The following is a 20,021-nucleotide window of genomic DNA, read 5'->3' as shown; positions in this document are numbered from 1 at the left end:
AGCCTAAGCGTTCAACTCCCTCACCTTGTGTTTGTTAATAATGACACGCAGTTCTCCCAGAAGGCCGTGGGCCAGGCTGGATCCGCCCAGCGAGGACAGGAGCTTCTTCACAGTCTGCTTAGCATGTTTACGCACACACCACTGTCGGGACAGCAGCGCCATAACTGTGGCCTGATGATACATCCTGAGGACGGCAGACAAGGGTTTGAGTCACATGATCGCTCACAGATGCTTTGAAGAGTTTTTGCAATATTGTTGAATGCCAAAATTCACCCCATTTACTTTCTTAACCCTGTTATCAGCAAATTTCAGCAATGCTTTTGTCAGCTCAAAATACCCCCTGACATCACTGAGTGGATAATAATGTGTACAGGCATATGAAAACTCTGTAACACAAGATGTGCATGCTAATGAATTCTTCTAATAAATACAATTAGCATAATTTCAGAGACGTCAAACTTGCTTTGGGGTCAATTACTGAATTACTAAAACTAAACATTATATAATAATATAAAATATTAATAAATCCTGTATATTAAATATTAAATAATATTAATAAATCCTAATAGTATATTAATAATACAAAAATAATTTAAAAATGAGCAGTACATTTTTTTAACGTAATGAGGTAAAACAAATCAAGCAAGCAAATTAAAATTTCACATGCATTTGTGTTTATTAATTTGTTTAGTAGTCGTGTAACAAGTGGTTAAGGTAGAGTCAGATCCCTAAATAAACACTTTTAGGGTGATACAAGATCCCCTTAGGCTTTATTTTGCATATCATAGCCCACTTTTAATGATCCTAGAGTTGCCTTAAAGTTTTCTGACTGAATATTATTTATCATTATGAAAATAAAATGATTTACATATGCTTAGTTTAGATGTTTGTTTACATTTTCAGCATTAAAAAAAACTAAAACGTAAAATTGAACTCAGGAAATAGAATTCCCTCTGCCAATTCAACGAATAATTAAATTCTACACAAAACATTTCAGGGAAAAATAGTAGTGACTCACTGAGACTTGCTGTTGTTGAGTCTTTGTGGCTGATCTAGGAACAGTCTTTCACACAGCAGCAGGATGGTGCACAGAGCTGTGGGTACAGAACACAGGTGTGTGTGTGAGTGTGAGTGTGTGATCTTCATCAGATTTACTGATCAGTGCTGTTACTGTGTTGGGGGTAACTCATTACAAGTAACTTGAGTTACGTAATCAGATTACTTTTTCAAGTAACTAGTAAAGTAATGCATTACTTTTTCAATTTGAAATAAAATATCTAAGTTACTTTTCCAAATAAGTAACGCTAGTTACTTTTTCACATTTCTTGACTGACAGCTCTCCTGTCCCCATGTTGAGAGAAACAAAGTGAGGTGGTGGTGTGTGCGCTGTGTAAACATGATGGTTATTGTAGTTCTAGAGTAAATGTGAACTTACTCATCTCACTGCTCAAAATAAATAAAAACAGTAAAATGCAATCTCAGAATTTTACTCAACTTTTATAATAAACTATTAAATTACACAAATATACTTTGTGAATTTTATCTCACTTTATTAATGTCTTTGCTGCTGACCTTCAATTATCTAATTCAACCATACTAATAAGCAAAAATTACTTTATAAGATTTAGAAATAAGAGTGTTGAACTTCCTTCTCCTGTATATTATTGTTCTTTAATCCAGAACAGCAGCGCAGCTGAAAGGTTAGTTTGAGCGGCACCCTTTACTGTACAAGCGTAAATATACATTTCCTTCGGCCTGAGGCTTATTCAGTTCACTTTTGGTATAACTTTTTTGTTGGTCTTGTTATTAAAAAAACAAACAAGCAAGCCCAGCCCAGGTGAGAAGAAAAAGTAACGTAAAAGTAACGTAACACATTACTTTTCATAAAAAGTAACTAAGTAATGCAATTAGTTACTTTTTTGGGGGAGTGACGCAATATTGTAATGCATTACTTTTAAAAGTAACTTTCCCCAACACTGCTGTTAACTAAAACTGTTAAAAAATATTTTTCATTAATAAAAAATGAAGCTGAAATAGAATAAAAGCCTAAGTTGATGGTAGAACAATTGCCACCAATGGTCTCTATGATCAACTAAGGCGATGCTTTTGGGAGAAATGGCTCAGAGCGTTACTGACAGACTGGGAAGAGAGGAGAACAATGCAGAATATGGGGAAAATAATGTGTTTTTTGAACATTCCAGCATGAAAATCTTTTCTAGTAGAGCTCAAAAACAAATCAAGACTTTGTAAAAAGCATAATATGGCCGCTTATGGCAAAAAATATTCCTCTGAGCCACATCAATGAAATCCTAAAATCGCCTCTGGATACGTTTGATAAATGGAGCGTTTCTGACCTTCTTCACTGGCCTGAGAGAGGAACTTCTCAGTGGTGAACAGAGGCTTCTTTTCATCCAGTATCAGGTTCCAGAAAGACACCAGCTTCGCTTCTAAAGACACAGAAGAACATGATGATCACCAGCATTAGACACCGGAGGAGGATAGATATGTAGATATGTTTCCATCCAAAGTTGCGAATTTAACTTGTGTGCAAAACTGGAATATCGCAAAGAACATTTGCGAATAAGCAGCATTTACATCCTATGTGTTCAAGAGAACATAATCGTAACTTCCTGGGAAGTTGGTGCAAAACATATGTAATAAAAATGGAAGTTGCTGCAACTGGGGAAGCCACTGTTGCTCTTTTGTCCTTCATTATAAATGACTTGCGTCTCACACACGCAATCATGCGAAATGCTTTTGGAGGGAATTAAACTGAATCATTCTGATGACAGACTTTGGCTCAAAGTGGTTTCAAAGCCACCAAACCAACATTTGAGATGCTGTGATGTGATTGGTCTGCTAGTAAAGTCCAGTTATGCAACCAATCCTCTGTTGAGGCAAAGTCACAAAAGTTTTTTGTTCCGCATCAAGGGATTTATTCAGTAAATGTGTTTCCATCATAGTTTAAGCTTATGTCTTCTTATCGGATAAAAAATGTATCCGCCCTCAATTGAGTGCATTCGTTTTTTACATAGAATTTATGGCGTTTCATTCCAGCGTTTTTATGCAATATCCCAAAATGTGCATAAAAATAGGTGGATGGAAAAATAGCCAGTGTGAACGCTCACCAGACACAGAGTCGAGGACAGACAGCCGACAGAGCAGCACAGAGGCGGTCACGGCCTCAGACAACAGTGCATGCTGGGTATTTTGGGCAGCAGCTTTCTCCACAGTCTGGATGAGGAGAGGTAGGAAGTCAACAGCCTGACTGAGAGTGTCCCCTGAACAGAATGAAGACACACAGACGCTGTTTATTTTGACAAAACATCAGCATGTGAGTATGAACCCATGTGAAACATCCCAGCAGTCCGACTGACCTTTGAAAGCCCCGATCATGGCCTGGAGATACGCCTGACGCACGAGGGACGTGGACGTCTTGAGGCCGAAGGCTTTTTTAAACCATTCCCTCAACTCTGAGGGTACGTTCACCGTCAAACGGCCCGTCCACTGAGATAACACAGACGCCGCATGTACCAGCGTCCCCTCGTGGACTATAAACACACAAATACAACATCAGCAGATATTAGACTTTTATGCATGTTTAAGAAATATAAAACCTTTTAGTGAATTAAATTACAAGTTTAAGACCAATTTGCAACAAAAAGTTAAAAATTCATATTCATATATTTAGCATTTCATTTAGTTTAACTTGATGTACAAACACTAAAACTGAAATAAAAAATAATAAAAAAAATGTAAAAAAAAATTTAAATGCAAGACCTTTTAAGATCGTTTAATGTAAATTAATTATGAATTTAAAACCAATTTTGCAACAAAATCCATATTAAATCTTTAAATGGTAAACTGGGTAGAAATAAAATCTTGATATTCTAAGTCAGGGCTTCACAACAATTTGTCAATATTTAACTTATAAAAAATATTTACTTCCTACTGAGATTTTAGGTTAATATTTCAATGACAGTGTTATAATAGTTAAACCAAAACTGAAAACATAAAAAAAAACTATATTGGATACTTAAAATATACAACTAAATAACAACTAACCCTTAACAACTAAATCAAGGAAAGTAAAAATAAAACTTATTTTTATTACAGCTAGTTGCCATAGAAACATTTCTCATTTCATTTAGTTTAACTTGATGTAGTAAAAAAACTTAAGTAATACAATTATTACAAATTATAAACTAAATAGAGATTTAAAAAAACTAATAAAAACTAATTTAAACTTAATAAAACTATAATAGTATTTAAGTGATACTAAAATAACACTGTTCAATGATTTAGCAATGAATTCGCATGTTTACAGTTCTCAGCCGTCAGTTAATGGTCACGACAAGTAAACTTAAAACTTTAAGTGCTATATTTAGATAATATTTATTTATAATAATAATAATTGAATTCATTATTAGTGTTACATCAACTCACTAACCCCAGTTTATGAAAGTAGTCGAAATGCTCTCATACTTATATGGATGTTCAGTGTTTAAACCAGTATGAAAAAAGTTTAAGTTTATTGAAAAAGTTCCATTATAATGTAATTAAAAGCCCGTAGGTTTCTCACCTTCCTGTTGCAGGTATGGAATGAACATCACAGCCACGCTGGAGCTCAGAGACTGAGAGGAAGTGCCAGAGACGGCGTGATGACTGCAACTTCTGATTCCTGTTTCAAAAACACACATAAATTAAGCTTAATATGTTACTAAAAGACTCACATATTCATGCAGAAGTGTAGCCTGGATGCCAGCCGAACTTAGCCCCGCCCACAACATTTGAGGTCGGGAAGTTCGGTCTGGACTTGATCCGTTGTGGAGCAACTATGCTCGAACCAGAGCTGTTCGGACCAATCAAATTGTCAGGGCGGGCTTTATACGATGATGGACAGATGATCAACAGTCACGTAATCATCCACGTCACCAAAGAGCGCTTGGGTTGAATTCGTTTACAACAAAGATTCCGCCATCGCATCTGTTATAGAAGATATCGACGGCACATTAATTTTAAAAGAGGAACAGAAAACCGTGATCAGGGCATTTGTCGATTGGAAAGATGTTTTTGTCGCCCTTCCTACGGGATTCGGCAAAAGTTTAATTTATCAGCTGGACCCCGATGGTCGCTGAGAAGATGGGGCGCAATGAAAACCTTGTGGTTTCTCCGTTGCTCTGATTGGTTGTAGGTCTATCCAATTGAGTGCAGAGGCATTTTGTTTCCTGGTTTGGTTGAAACACACCCCATAATCACAGCCCAATGGAGCAGTATCATATCATGACTAGAATCTGATTATGACGACGTCAGGCTAGCAGAAGTGAGAATGACATTTGGGAGATAACCTGGAAAGGGCGATTTCTTTTTTTAAAACAAAGCGTGTGTTTTCGCATTTAAAAAAGCCAGATGTAGTGGAATGGAAAAAAGTGAGGTCAAAAAACATGTTTTTTTCCCTTTAACTTGACGCTAAAGACACAAGCACAGGGGTCAAAGATGTCTGTAGGTTTCCTGATGGAAATTAGCAGTGATCAAAAGACACTTTATTTCAAGATTAGCTATTAGAAAAGAAAATCAGTGTGTAAAACCATTGTGTAATGAGCATATGAGACAAACAGATATTCACCCGAGAGAACGCTCATCTTCTGGGCCACAACAGTCAGCTTCCCCTCTGAACCTGTGCAAAACAACATGAATAATTAGGAATATCCTGCTTTTCAAAGTGAGCATGATTATTGGATAATGAGCTTCCTATTATAATTTTACTGAGATTACTGGTGTGGTTTTCCAGATTCAGATTGTTTTATTTAGTGCCATGTCAGCATTCAAAGCTATTTTCATGGCAAAAAATCAATTAAATACAAAATAAATACAATAAAAAAACAAAAAAACGGCAAGTCATATTATACAAGATTTTTTAAATTAACATGAAAAAAAATACAAAACCTTTTCAGGCATAATCTTACTAAATAAGTCTTTAAGTGAGGTAACTTTATAAAAGAGCAAGTCCAGGACAATCTAATAAAATATGTTTAACAGAGAGGGGTTTCTTACAAAACATGCATAAAGTTGGGTCTTCATCTTTAAGTAAAAAAAGCATTGGTCAAACTTGTGGTGTGGTTTTCCATGTTATTTTTTTAATAATTATTAATTCTTAATAATGGTTCCTATTATTATTATCATGTTAAAAGCAGTTTTTGCTGCTTAATATTTTTGTAATACATTATTTTAAGGATTCTTTGATGAATAGAAAGTTCAAATGAACATTTTATTTGAAATAGAATCTTTTGTAACATTATAATGATCTTTACTGTCACTTTTGATCAATTTAATGCGTCCTTGCCTCATAAAAGTATTATTTAATTTTTTTTTGTATGTAGTATTATTTTACTTAACCGTACCTTTTGAATTGTTGTGCATTTTTGTAAAGTTTCCACAAAAATATGAAGCAGCACAACTGTTTTAAACATTAATAATCATAAATGTTTCTTGAGCATCAAATCATCATATTAGAATGATTTCTGAAGGATCATGTGACACTGAAGACTGGAGTAATGATGCTGAAAAGTCAGCTCAAAAACATGAAAAAGATCTTAATTATTTGAAAACTTTTAGCTGGTAGTGTGTACATTCACTATTAAAATGTGAATGATTTTTTAAGATTATTTCTATGAATTTTCCATTCATAGAAATCTTAATTTTAAGAGTACATGACCGTTGAAACCTTGAAAGTCCTCACTGACCTCCGAGGATGGCGAAGAGGTGTTTGACGAGGTCCTGGACGGCGCTCGGGTCGCTGCACTGTTGGACCAGATTCTGAAGGGCCGCCACCGCCTGGTCCATGAGCTCTGGGTTATTGGCCTTCAGCTGACCTGAAACACACACACACACACACGTCACATTAAACCTGCACGTGACGCCTTAGACCAACCTCTCGATCATACAGACGACGACTCACTGGAGATGCCCTTCCCGATGTCCAGCGCATACTGACTCAGGTCAAGTGTGAGAGACGCCAACATGGAGGAGATCGCTGGAGGAAAGACCAATAACAGAGATGGACATATTCAGAAATTAACAATCAGTATAGTAATAAGTAATATCTTGTTCATGCTTGGTAGACAAGAGGTTTCTAAAAAATGGAGAAAAATAAATAAAAAATAATAATAATAATTCCCGCAATTGAAACTAATACACTATCTTTAGTCGGGTCCCATGTGAAACACTAGTGAGACACTAACCCTCATGTGAGCATTTCTATAAACAAAAGCACTTATCAATGGACTGGCAAAAATACTCTTTTTTTTTTTTACTATATAATTTTGTTATATTTGACCTTTTAATAGTTAAAACTAACCAGGGTTATTATATTTAACTAAAATATAACCATACAAAACATTTTCGTTGTTTAAATAGAATAAACATTAACTGAAATAATATTATTAAAACACACATTATATATATATATATATACTTATTTTATTTTAATTTAGTTTCACTTGTATTAAAATAACAAAAACACATAGACAATTTTTTTTAACTTAATTAGATAACTACGTTAGTTACTATAAAAAATACTTCTAATTTGAACATTTTCTAATTCATAATTAAAATCAAAAGTTGTGTCTGTTCATATTATTTAATGAACCTAACTAACAAGGAACAGTTGTATTTTATTTATTAACATTTACAGATTAAGAAATATTAAAATAAATTCTAATTCAAAATACTAATAAAAACTATAATAGTATTTCAATTGTACTAAAATGACACTGACAGTAACATTATATCATAATCATATGTGACCCTGGACCACAAAATCAGTCACATGGGTCAATTTGAGATTTATACATCATCTGAAAGCTGAATAAATAAGCTTTCCATTGATGTATGGTTTTGTTATGACAGGACTATATTTGGCCGAGATACAACAATTAGAAAATCTGGAATCTGAGGGTGCAAAAAAATCAAAACATTGAGAAAATCTCCTTTAAAGTTGTCCATTTATGTTGGCGATTGTGCTGCATTGACTCACAAAAATAAATGTTCTATATATTTACGATTGGAAATTTACAAAATATCTTCATGGAACATGATCTTTACTTAATATCCGAATGATTTTTGGCATAAAAGAAAAATCAATCATTTTAACCCTAATATGTATCAGGGCTCGACATTAAGGCTTGTCCGCTTGTCCGGGACAAGTGGATTTTTTTGTAGGACAAGTGGAAGTGAAAATTTGTTGTCCCACTGGACAAGTTATAATTTCAAACAAAATAAAATGCCTTGTTACTTCACGTTATGTGCCACTCATTACGTCTATAATTTTACAGATTTAATTTTACCGATTTGAGACGTCGCATCACTGCCAGATTCAAACTGCTTTCGCGCGTTGCCTGGCGCTGAGCCAGAGTCGGACGCGTTCAGCGCTAGTGCTGGGCGGTTTGACCAAAAATCAACATCACGGTTTTTTTCTAAATTATACCGGTTTCACGGTTTTTACCGGGTTTTTTTTGTGTGTTTTTTTTTTCTCAAGCATGATGGGTGTTTACCACATTTTCTACTGAGTGAGAGAGGAAATAGTGCAGTAGATTTACTTATAATGCCCTATTTTATTGTCATGAGTGAATATTATAGAAAAAATCCACACTAATATTAATAATACAGGTTTGCAAGGCTGTTTACAAAGAGGTGCCAGCAGGACGCGCTTTAGGAGCGGCAGAAACAGTGGTTTCCCCGGTAACGGCTGTACACAAAGCAGCAACGCTCATAAACACTGCTTTATCAGGAAAGATAAAGAAAGATTCAATCGTAATAACAAAGAAACTTTTCTTAAGACCGTCAGTTCACTTCAGATACGTTAATACAGTATAAAAACACGCGCGCCGCAAGAAAAAAAGACTCTCACCCCCACACGTCTCGTGCCCATTCTAGTCAATGCTTGTGTTTCAGATCGAAGCTTCCCAGAAGCGGCTCTCCGCGCCGCTTCGCTAAATATAGGCGCCTGGTCTATTTTGACGCACCACGTGGAGGACGGAATAAAACCTTGTCGCAGCTGTAATGCGCCGCAGACGTGTGTTGTAAATGAGGGGTGAGACTGTGTCGCGCAGCGCCGCGTTCCGATTAAAGCGACATACACCGGTTTTGCGGTATATTAAAAATTCATATCGTAACAAAAATAAACACCGGTATTCGGTATGAACCGGTAAACCGCCCAGCACTATTCAGCGCTGTCATATATCACAACTAAGCAGTGTTTTCAACCTCATAATGTTTATTTTAGGTTTCAGATATTTAAATACACATAAGCACGAGTAAAACAATACATTTGGAGTTTGTAAAATACACACTGATGTCTGTGGAAGCAGCAATAACAATCTATTCAAATATAATTTGTCGACATGTGTTATTCATATCAGACAAACATAGTGGAAGTTAAGTTACTATAAAGTTTACTCTATTCTTCTCAGTTCCCCGGCCACATTCTTGCATTTATTTCGGGAGAAACTGATGAATTCACGTGCTGTAAATCCGACTGACAGGACAACATTGTGGCGCCCATCTCATGTTATAGATCAAGATTATTTATAAAGGTTTTTAAACAACCAAACACACTCACTTACACGTATTTGAGAATCGGAATATCAGATAGGCTGATTGATGACATGGTAAGCAAGTTTGTGAATATTTTGAATAAAAAAGGAAAAGCGAAATAAAAGCGACACATCTGTCATACAGTATTATTGTGGCTGCGGTGTATCGCGTGACGCGTCGCCATGGAAACATTAAAGGGAACGTTCGCCTTGAAAAAACGGGGGTGGGGTGTCGGTTAGAATATTTTAAACTTACGCGTGAAAGGGTTAAAGAAAAGATCGAAAATAAATATTTGTGTGTGCTGTAAAGTGGTTAGAAAATAAATAAATCGGAATCGGCAGGTCAAACTCAATGAAAAACCGGAATCAGCCTAGAAAATTGTAATTGGTGCATCTCTATGTCTACAAAATTATTTTAGATATAGTATACAGTAAGTCTAGCTAGCTTGCAAATACTGAGGATACCTACAAGAGTCACCACTTCCTCTGGTGATACACTGCGCACCAGCGTGCAAAGTATTACTTTGTATTATGGAGTCTGGAGATCCTTATTTCTTGTTGAAGGGGAACTCTGTTCTTGGGACATGTTCCTTTCTACTGTTTCAACTGAATTCTATTAATATTGATAGTGTTTGGATGCTTTCAATGGTTTGTTCGAATTCTGCATTAGCAAAACACAAAAAAATAGATAAATGATAAAATTATAAATCTTTACCCGGACAAGTGACTTTTGTGCATGGACAAGTAAAACATAAATTCACTTGTCCGAAGGACAAGTGCCTCAAAAAGTTAATGTCAAGCCCTGTGTATTGTTGGCTATTGCCACAAATAGACTTGTGACTGGTTTTGTGATCCAGGGTCACATTTGTTCTGAGCAGTAATGATGATATCATGATGCATCTGTGTGATAATGAATGATAGTGTGAGGAAGTGTGTGATAGCCGTAGCATCTCACTCACTCTGAATGGAGTTCTCGGGGCTGCGGAGCAGAGCTTTCTGTAACGTGGGCAGCAGTTGCTCCTTAAACTCAGAGTGAGACATGTGACGAAGCATCGAGGCGCTCTTTTCCTGAAAACACACAATCAGCTTTAGGTTTTATGATCTCGACACTGCAAAGAGTATTGACTCAACTAAGTCACGACACAGATTCTCACCAGTATGTGCGGATGCGGTCTGGTCTTACTCATGAGGACCGTCTTCATGTACAGGTCCAAGAGAGCCGCCTAAAACAGAACAGTGTTGATTTTGTTAAATAAAAGTACAATTATGAATAATAGCTTTTGTCTAATTAAATAGAAGAAAAAAGAAAACGTAAAACTTTTAAAATGATGCCTTGGCTACTAACTGAAATAAAATCTAGTTCCGTCATGAAACTCTAGAGGGCGCAGGTTGATAGGACCTTTACATGCAATCTGAGAGCAATCGCATCATTACCGCATGCAGCCAACCAGCTTGCTGCTCAACATTTAAAGTCCAACTGAAATCAAAATTGACCCTATTTACTTTGTTAGCGCATATTACTAGTCTTGTGGTGAACAATTAATCCGTGCAAGTTAAAACACAGAAAAAAATTGTTTGCCGTCGTTATCTTTAATCAAAGTCAAAAGTTACTTCCGGTCTGGAATTCTCTGATGACGTAGGTTTGAGGACTTGGGTTGGGAAACGCTTAACCACTCCCCTCAAACCGTTAGTCTGTAATGAGCGAGAGATGGAGAGGAGGAGCGCTAGAGTAAAACCCTGCCCTCTGTTCAATATTCCTTTTCACTGGGAAATACGTCACAGCACTGGAGAAAAGTCGTTTGCAACTTCCGGTTCACGCAGACTTTAAATAGTCTGGTTCATTGCTTGCTGTATGCTAGAATTCCTTTGAAACCCTCCACCTCCCCCAGCTCCACCTGCCTAGATCTGCAATGGGATTTATGTATATATTATTAGGGCTGCCCCTAATAAGTTCTGCCCCTAATTCTAAAATTACTAAAACTAAAATAAATTAAAGCAAAATCTAAAAAAAGTATAAAAATAAAAATGACAAAAGCACATCAAAATAACCAAAAATGTAACTAAATTAAACAAATTAAAAAAAACTATCACAATAAAAGCTAAATTAAAATATGAATAAATACTGAAACATACATAAATAAGCCGCTTTCGGACCAAGTAGTTACAGGAACTTCGTTCTAGGAACTGTCCACTTCTAAACAGTTCTATGAACTACTCTCCCCCAAACTCGGTTTTGCTGTTTGCGTTCGCACTGGCCAAGTGGCCATAGGAACTGGTAGGAGGGGTAAGGGAGTGACGCAAGCACAGTGACTTTTATTTTGACGGCGCGACAGACCTTTATTTTGGCGGCGCTGAGAACGCCAGAGCAAACAATGCTCGCATTCTCTGTTTATTAGTTAGCGATCTGTCTAACAGTACTGTTTAATATGTTATTAGACAGAACTGTTATAGAAAGTAGACAGTATATGAAAAAAAGGTTATTAGCCTATGTCGTGTGGTTGATGTCCAGTGTTGCTAGCTGGGCAGATAAACATAATCATGTTTGACTTGGTCTTCTCAAAGTGCGTTGGATTTTCTCTTCAGCATAAAGATTTGGAGACCCATCTATCACTGTTCCATGTTTGTATAGTTAGTTTCTGGAGTAAATATATAGGCTATAATCTGTGTGTTTACATTCTAGCTGTTTTAAAAATGGCGGGTGCTGGTGTTCCGCGTGCGTTCGGTCATCAGCGTACACTAACGTCACGGGTAGTTCCTATAGTGCTGGTTTAGACCCTACTCTGAAGTAGGGCCTAAATGAGTTCCTCCAAATGGAGTTCCTAGAACTAAAATCGTTCCTAGTTCCTGCGGTGCGAACACGCCGACATCCGGGTACTTTAGCCAATAGTTCTAGGAACTGTGAAAAGGTTCCTCCGGTCAGAAAGCGGCTATACTAAAACAACACTGAAACAGAAGCTCATGGCATGTGAAGCGTGGGAGAGGTTGAGTTTATCACCTTGTGTTTGTTGATGGTGGCGATGTCTTTCTGCGCAGTGCAGAAGTCCACACACAGTCCCAGCAGAGGCACAGACACACAGCTCTGATCCAGACTCAGCAGAGTGCTCATGTACTGATCCACCAGACCCGGGGTCTGCACAAACAAAGTCAAAGTTAATAAATATAAAACTAAAGGCTGTACTTTTTTTTATTATATATGTTGATGATCAAAAAAGACAGTAAACACTTATAAATATTCAAAAGAATTCATTTCAAATAAACACTGTCCTTTTTTAACTTTCTATTCATCAAAGCATCCGGGAAAAAAAATGCATCACAGCTCCTCAAAAATATGAAGCACAACTGTTTTAAACATTGAAAATAATCAGAAATGTTTCTTGAGCATATTAGATATGAAGAGTTCAGATGCAAAAGCCTCTAAGTGCCATCTGAAATTTTCTTCTAGAATGATCATTTTTATCAAGCTTGTATGTTTATGTTCAGTTATTTCACTTAAATGACATTGAAAATTACCTATTAATTGTCATTAAAGTGAAATTACTGAACCTAAATATACTAGCTTGATAAAAATACTAATTTTAGAAGAAAATTTCATATGGCACTTAGAGGCTTTTGCATTGAACTCTTCATATGATAAATATGTATCATATTACATATTAGAATGTTTTCTAAAGGATCATGTGACATCATTTAACTACATTTTTTAACAAGACTGTATGAGACATCAGACTGATTTAATTTAGCGATACCTCCTTCCACAACTTGTTAAAGCGTTTGCTGATTGACTTGAGAGCGTTCCCAGAGGCTCCGCCCACTGCCTCAGCCAGCAGCAAACTCTGAACCTCAACCTAATAGTAAAAGAGAGAATATGATTGGATGGATTAAATAAAAAGAAGGCCATACAGGTTTAGAACTATGGCTAAACTAAGCTATGATTAAAGGGGTGGTTGATTATGATTTCACTTTTTTAACTTTAGTTAGTGTGTAATGTTGCTGTTTGAGCATAAACAACATCTGCAAAGTGGGTTAGTAGCATCACCAACCATAACATTTACATAAACCCCGCCCCCGGAACACGATTTATAGATTTTAATGACAGAATATGCTAATCAATGACACATAAGCTACATAAATTCATCAACTAGAGCAGGCGTTCTCAACCCTGGTCCTCGAGAGCCACTTTCCTGCAGAGTTTACCTCCAACCTTGATCAAACTCACCTGTCTGTAGCTCTCTCGTAATCCTGAAGAGCTTAATTAGCTGGTTCAGGTGTGTTTGATTAGGGTTGGAGCTAAACTCTGCAGGAGAGTGGCCCTCGAGGACCAGGGTTGAGAACGCCTGAACTAGAGTCTCTCCATCTTAAAACGCTAAAGGTTTTTAAAATTTCAGGACACAAGCTCTTGAAGCTCCGTCCCCTGTGCCGGGAGCAGCAGCTCATTTGTATTTAAAGGGACAGACACAAAAACGGTGTTTTTTGCTCACCCTCAAAAAGTGACAACTTTAACATGCTATATAAAAAATATCTGTGGGGTATTTTGAGCTGAAACTTCACACACACACTCTGGGGACATCAGAGACTTATTTTACATCTTGTGAAAAGGGCATTATACCACCCCTTTAAGACCTGTTAAGCTGCAACCCCACTTTTGAAAAATCCCCAGAAATGACATACCCAAACTGAAACAGATACAGTTCATGAACCCTTTGCACTAAAAGCACAGGTATGATCTCATTTGAAAGCTGACACCTGGCAGTTTATTGTAAATGTAGAATTAATTATTGTCATAATGAAAAAAATTGTTATAAATAGCTTTAAAGTTTTGTAAAGTTATTAGAAATTTATTTTTATGAAACATCTTCATGAAAATAAAATTGAAGTTGGCACTGTAGCAATCTAGAAATGCACTACAGCTAAAGCCACATGTCTAAACATTTTGTTTAAAATCTGAAGATGATAAGTCTAAAACTCTGTATTTAGTTAAATTTTTTTCAAGATAGAAGCACCTAGAGCTAGCTAGCATGTTAGCTTAGCACACCATCAATACATGACAATTTATGAGATTAAAACCATATTTGTGCTCCAAACTTACTTTAAAACGCAAGTGAAGTGTTTTAAATAATCTTCTGTGATCTAATTTGACATCAGATAAAAAAATCAGACAGAAAATATACTATTTGATCATATTCTGCACAATGATGGTCTATAGATTAGCATTACATTATAAATATAATTTATTATTATGAAAATACCTGGCATGGCTTGAAAAACACAGGTAACTCAAATATCATTGCAATCATGTTTATTGTCTTCAAAACATCTGTATCTGCACGTTATAGCGCGATCTCTTGTTAGCTTTGTGTGTATCAGTGACGTCCTGGAATGTCACATGATTATGGCTCTTCTTCATGTTCCATATATGGGTTATTATTGTGCATATAGCGCCCTCAGGCTATTGGTATGAATTGAAAACACAGTAAATGAGAGTGCCAAACGCTTATAAAGATTACATCGACGCATTTGGGTATAAATTAAATAAATATTGTTCCTGTCTATAGAAATCTGATGTAAATCTATGAGAATCTATCAATATTTCTCCAAATATGCACATTTTTGAGCTAAAAGCCCTGAGGGACGTTGTTTTGTGTATCGCTGTCATGACGACAGCACGGGAGTTTTTTATGAATGAAACCGGCTGACGCGCATAATTCATATTAAAGGTATCGACTCATTTTTTCATTTCATAACTCCTGACAGATATTAAGAAATAACTGTCGCTATAAGTTTCTCAGAATACAATTAGTGGTCAAATATTGAAACTTGAGTCTTATATTTTTTTAATGATGTATAGTTTGTCAAGGTATAACATTAAATCTGATAGTAAATTAGAACTAAATAAATAAAAAAACGCTTCAGTGCGCGGGCGCACTGGCAACGGTTAACAGGTTGAACATGCTATATAAAAATATCTGTGGGGTATTTTGAGCTGAAACTTCACACACACACTCTGGGGACATCAGAGATTTATTTTACATCTTGTGAAAAGGGCATTACACCACCCCTTTAATAAAGACAAATGCAACTGACCAGTTTCTTCCAGTTGGCACCTTCTCTCTTGTCTGCGGTGGGAAACACAGTCCGAACGATCAAACAGGTCCATGGCAGGGCGCAGCAGGCTCCTGACGCTGTGCTCTTCCTGGGGGATTTTTGACAATATATCGTATATATAGATGGTAGCTTGGGTAAATCTGCATCCGTGCAATGCATCTGATAACGATAAGATTTGTGCAGTCACTCACCCAGGCATTACGCCCCTGCTGACCACCCCGCAGCTGAGCAGACCGGGGGGGAGGTTGCTCGCAATGGCATCAGGCTGTGATTGGATGAGCACTTCGATGACCGAGAGCAAAGCTCGCCGAGATGCGGCATCCCTGAGAAGACAAATCAAATCCACCATCATCAGAAGAACAATCTCGCATGTTTTAAAGAGGACACGTCACAATATTCCTCATCAAAATAATAATTTATACGCAGAATAAGTTAGTAGTGTGTTGAAACTGGCGGTTATGGTAAGGGGCGGGACATTTCCCAAACACACTCGAAGCGCTCGACCAATCACAACACACTACTCCAGCCGACCAATCAGAGCACAGTGTGCTTTTCAGAAGGAGGGGCTTCATAGAGACAGGAACTAAACAGAGCGTTACTGACAGACTGGAAGAGAGGAGCTGCAACAATGGAGAATATGAGGAAAATAATGTGTTTTTTTGAACATTCATGCATGAAAATCTATTCTGGTACAGTCCAAAAACATTATCAAGACTCTCATTAATGAAGGGGGGTCCAAGGAAGTCCGTGGAAGAGTTTAGAGAAAAATGTTGTTTTATATATGTTTTTTTTTTTTTAAATAAATTAAAAAGGTTCAAATGATAAATTAAATAAATAGTTTAATTAAAAATTTAAATAAATTGTTAAAAATTATATTTTTATTATAAAAAATAATTTAAAAAATACTACAAATTAGACTATATATTGTATAAGTAAACAATAATAATGTGTTTAAAATAAATTACAAATTTGATTAAAATCAATAAGTGAACTATAAAGTTTGAATTTAAATAAATCAATACATAAAAAAGTAGAAAGCAAACTTAAAAATATTTTCCAAATAATACTTTAAATTAGTATAGTATGAAATAAATTGGGCCTTTATACATGAACATGTATCTATAGCTGCCTTAAAATTTCTGATGAGGGTCCATTGCGAGGATGATCGTATTTGATGGTCCGTAGCCTCTAAAAGATGGAAACCCCTGCTTTAATTGGACCGATGTGAAGAGATTGCTCACACACACACACACACACACACACACACACACACACACACCTACCTGTATCTGTGCAGGGTGAGATAGAAGAGTTTGCACAGTCCTTTGATGGCCGGCTCAGGAAGGTCTGAAGAGAGAATTTAACCACAAACAATTACAAACTTCACACAGTTCAGACAAAAATCTGTCATTTTCTCACTCTCACGTCATTCCAAACTTTTATGACCGAAACATCTGAATATGTGCATGTGTAAATGAGATTTCAGAACTAATGCAGAGCTTGAAATTTTCACTGAACACATTTGTACCTCATGCAGAGTTAACATACACTACTGTTGAAAATGTTTAAATGTTTTTGAATGAAACTAAAACTTTTATTCAGCAAGGACACATTAAATTGATCAAAAGTGACATTTATAATGTTACAAAGGATTTCTGTTTCAAATAAATGCTGTTCTACTGAGCTTTTAATCCTAAAAAATAAAACGTATAAAGGTTTCCACAGAAATATGAAGCAACTCAACTGTTTTTAACACTGATAATAATCAGAAATGTTTCTTGATCAGCAAATCAGCATATTAGGCTACGTTCAGACTGCAGGTAAATCTGAATTTTTTGCTCAAATGTGACTCAGATTTGTTATTCTCATGACAGTGTGAACAGCACAAACCACATGAAATCTGATCTTTTCAATTGCGATATGTGCCACTTCCATATGTGGTCTGAAATCCGATACAGGACGGATGTTCTGCAAGGCGACCGCAGTCTGTAGGAATTCATGCGACTTGTACGTCACTCTAGATCCACATTCATCACAATTCTGTACTCATGGGAGTCACTTAAAAGATTGAGGACAGAAGCAGGAAAGAGGAGTCTGTCTTACTATGGCCCTTCGTCCTGGAAGGAACTCCAGTCTAGGCTTAAGATTGGTGCGCTAATTTCCTTAGCTGCTTTTAAAAAAAGAATATTTGACATGCTGACGGACTTGTGCACTTGTTTTAATTAATGGTAGGTAGATCTCGACTTTTAGTCCTTATTTCGTTTGTTTATATATTTTAAACTCATTGCATTTTTTTCTTTTTCTATGTAAATATTTTGTAAACTTTGTGTAAATCTGTATTGTATTTTAATTTACGTAATGTATTGTTTTTCAGCTCATGGTTGAAAATTGTGCTATACAGGACTCCCTTGTAAAAGAGACTGTGTCTCAATGGGACATAAAGGTTTAAATAAAGGTTATAATATATATTTTCCACACCCGACATTATCAAAACAGATGTGAAAGGTATTCAGTGGAAAGACAGTGATGTGTCAGAACTCATAAGTATTACATGTTTTATATTGCATTTTATATAGCAAATCACTCTATAAATAAAGGCATTATCGCTTACTTTAATGTCTTCTGTATGATAGCGTGCTGCGTGACGTCTTTTTAGCGTTCTTTAATGTGTAATGATGCTGAAAATTCAGCTTTGATCAAAGGAATAAATTACATTTTACAATATATTCCCATTTTTATTATAAAACGCAAAATTATTTCACAGTATTGCAGTTTTTACTGTATAAGGATTGCTAATGTGACGTCATCATGACATATTCCCAGTGGTGAACGCAAAGCATTTTGGGAATCCGCGGCACAAACATAAGGCGCCAAACTTCATTGCATGGAGGGAAGAACGCAGTTTTCAAGATGCCTGCATTTTGTAGGATTATATTCTGTTTTTCACGCTAATTTTTCATTATTTTCATGCCAGAACACTTGCCTGCTATGCCAGCCTGGCCAAACATACCCATAATTCTTTGCGTTCTGAAGAGGTTGCCGCCCATTTGGTCACATGTCTTAGCGATCTCTATTTGATGAGCATAAGAGACCTCTTCATTCAGAAAACAAATAAAATATTGCTGACCCCAAACTTTTGTATGACCTTTGATGACTTAGTGTACGAGAGCTACGGACAACTGTTATGAAGCTTTATCAGTGTTTTTAAGTGACTTTTTGAGCTTGACCGCAATTGAAAAATCATATTATTCCTTTAGTCTGATACAGCAATAGATCAACTCACCCTTTCCTTTTACACATTCCTTCAATTCTCCAAGAATTTCCTTGCGCTCCTTAATGCTGGATGAAGTGACTTTCACAGCGAATCTCTTCAGTGTGTCTGAAACCTGTCCCTACAAACACACAAACAACAGCCATCAGAGCACAGCTGATCTAAATAAAAACACGGATATCATATTACATCATAATCATGTATCATGTATTGGAGTTATATTTTAAATCTGGGTCTGTTTCTACCATCTTAAACACAATTTACAAAAGCTCATCATGGTAAACATTGTTTCCACTGCAACACTTATCACTACGTTTATTGTTACTATGTTAAAGCTCGAGGTGACACCATATTAGTCATCGCTGTTATAAAACAACGCAATAAAAATGACAACGATTTTGAAAGCATCATATATACTGACAGAAGGACATTCATTTATTATAATTTTACATAAGTAGCTTAGGCGAAATGTATGATTACCGTGGTACAGGTGATTGTTTGGCCAGCTTTTTTGTGTACTACAGTATAGTTACACTGCATTTTGAAGATCATGATGATAATACAGAGTTATATGTTCAAAAAACATGTTTTTACCATGATACCATGTCCACAAACCATGGTACTTCTAGCACTTTCTTAATAGAAACTGAAGTGAATGCGTGTTTGAGATCAGCAGATACACATTTAAGTGAGTTACACACTTACAAGAGTCTCAATCTCTCTCACATTACAGTGGAATAATAATAAATGTGCTTATTACGCAATTCAGCCATCGTTAATGCTCAGTTTGTCGTTATTAATGAACATTCATGCACTAGCGCGCGTGCACAGCGCCTTCTGGTGTGTCTGAACATCACGCGCTCGCAGATCACATGTCATCTTTATGTGAAAACTCATAAGAAAGTGGTGAGATGCAGAAGAAAAGTTTGTGCTTTAATGATCATGCAGCAGCGGTTCGAATCACACCAACCTGCGTGTCCGCCGCCATCTTGCCGGCCTCGATCTGGAAAGGATTTAAGTCGTCACTTCCGGAGTCATTACCGTCCTCATGAGCC

General features: G+C 36.3%; 1 protein-coding gene across 1 annotated transcript in view; it reads right to left on the bottom strand.

Moving 5' to 3' along the window:
• The window catches only part of gcn1 (GCN1 activator of EIF2AK4), a 58,441-nt gene extending 38,462 nt beyond the window's left edge, over nt 1-19,979 (bottom strand). Inside the window, exons 1-18 of the mRNA XM_081349652.1 lie at nt 19,937-19,979; nt 18,979-19,087; nt 16,979-17,042; nt 15,887-16,018; nt 15,675-15,783; nt 13,340-13,438; nt 12,589-12,723; nt 10,748-10,816; nt 10,553-10,661; nt 6,959-7,033; nt 6,744-6,872; nt 5,627-5,677; nt 4,583-4,681; nt 3,378-3,551; nt 3,129-3,281; nt 2,355-2,447; nt 1,019-1,094; nt 25-184 (exon numbers count right to left, since the gene is read on the bottom strand). Of these exons, the coding sequence (XP_081205778.1) occupies nt 25-184; nt 1,019-1,094; nt 2,355-2,447; nt 3,129-3,281; nt 3,378-3,551; nt 4,583-4,681; nt 5,627-5,677; nt 6,744-6,872; nt 6,959-7,033; nt 10,553-10,661; nt 10,748-10,816; nt 12,589-12,723; nt 13,340-13,438; nt 15,675-15,783; nt 15,887-16,018; nt 16,979-17,042; nt 18,979-19,087; nt 19,937-19,954 (1,854 nt within the window). The 5' untranslated portion in view covers nt 19,955-19,979. The remainder of the gene's footprint in view (nt 1-24; nt 185-1,018; nt 1,095-2,354; nt 2,448-3,128; nt 3,282-3,377; nt 3,552-4,582; nt 4,682-5,626; nt 5,678-6,743; nt 6,873-6,958; nt 7,034-10,552; nt 10,662-10,747; nt 10,817-12,588; nt 12,724-13,339; nt 13,439-15,674; nt 15,784-15,886; nt 16,019-16,978; nt 17,043-18,978; nt 19,088-19,936) is intronic.
• Between the last annotated feature and the right edge of the window lie 42 nt (nt 19,980-20,021).

The sequence above is a fragment of the Scardinius erythrophthalmus genome (genome assembly GCF_964197995.2).
Source record: "Scardinius erythrophthalmus genome assembly, chromosome: 20".
Classification (NCBI taxonomy): Eukaryota; Metazoa; Chordata; class Actinopteri; order Cypriniformes; family Leuciscidae; genus Scardinius; species Scardinius erythrophthalmus.
Note: the sequence above shows the minus strand (reverse complement) of the source record. Positions and strands in the feature narration are given on the sequence as shown.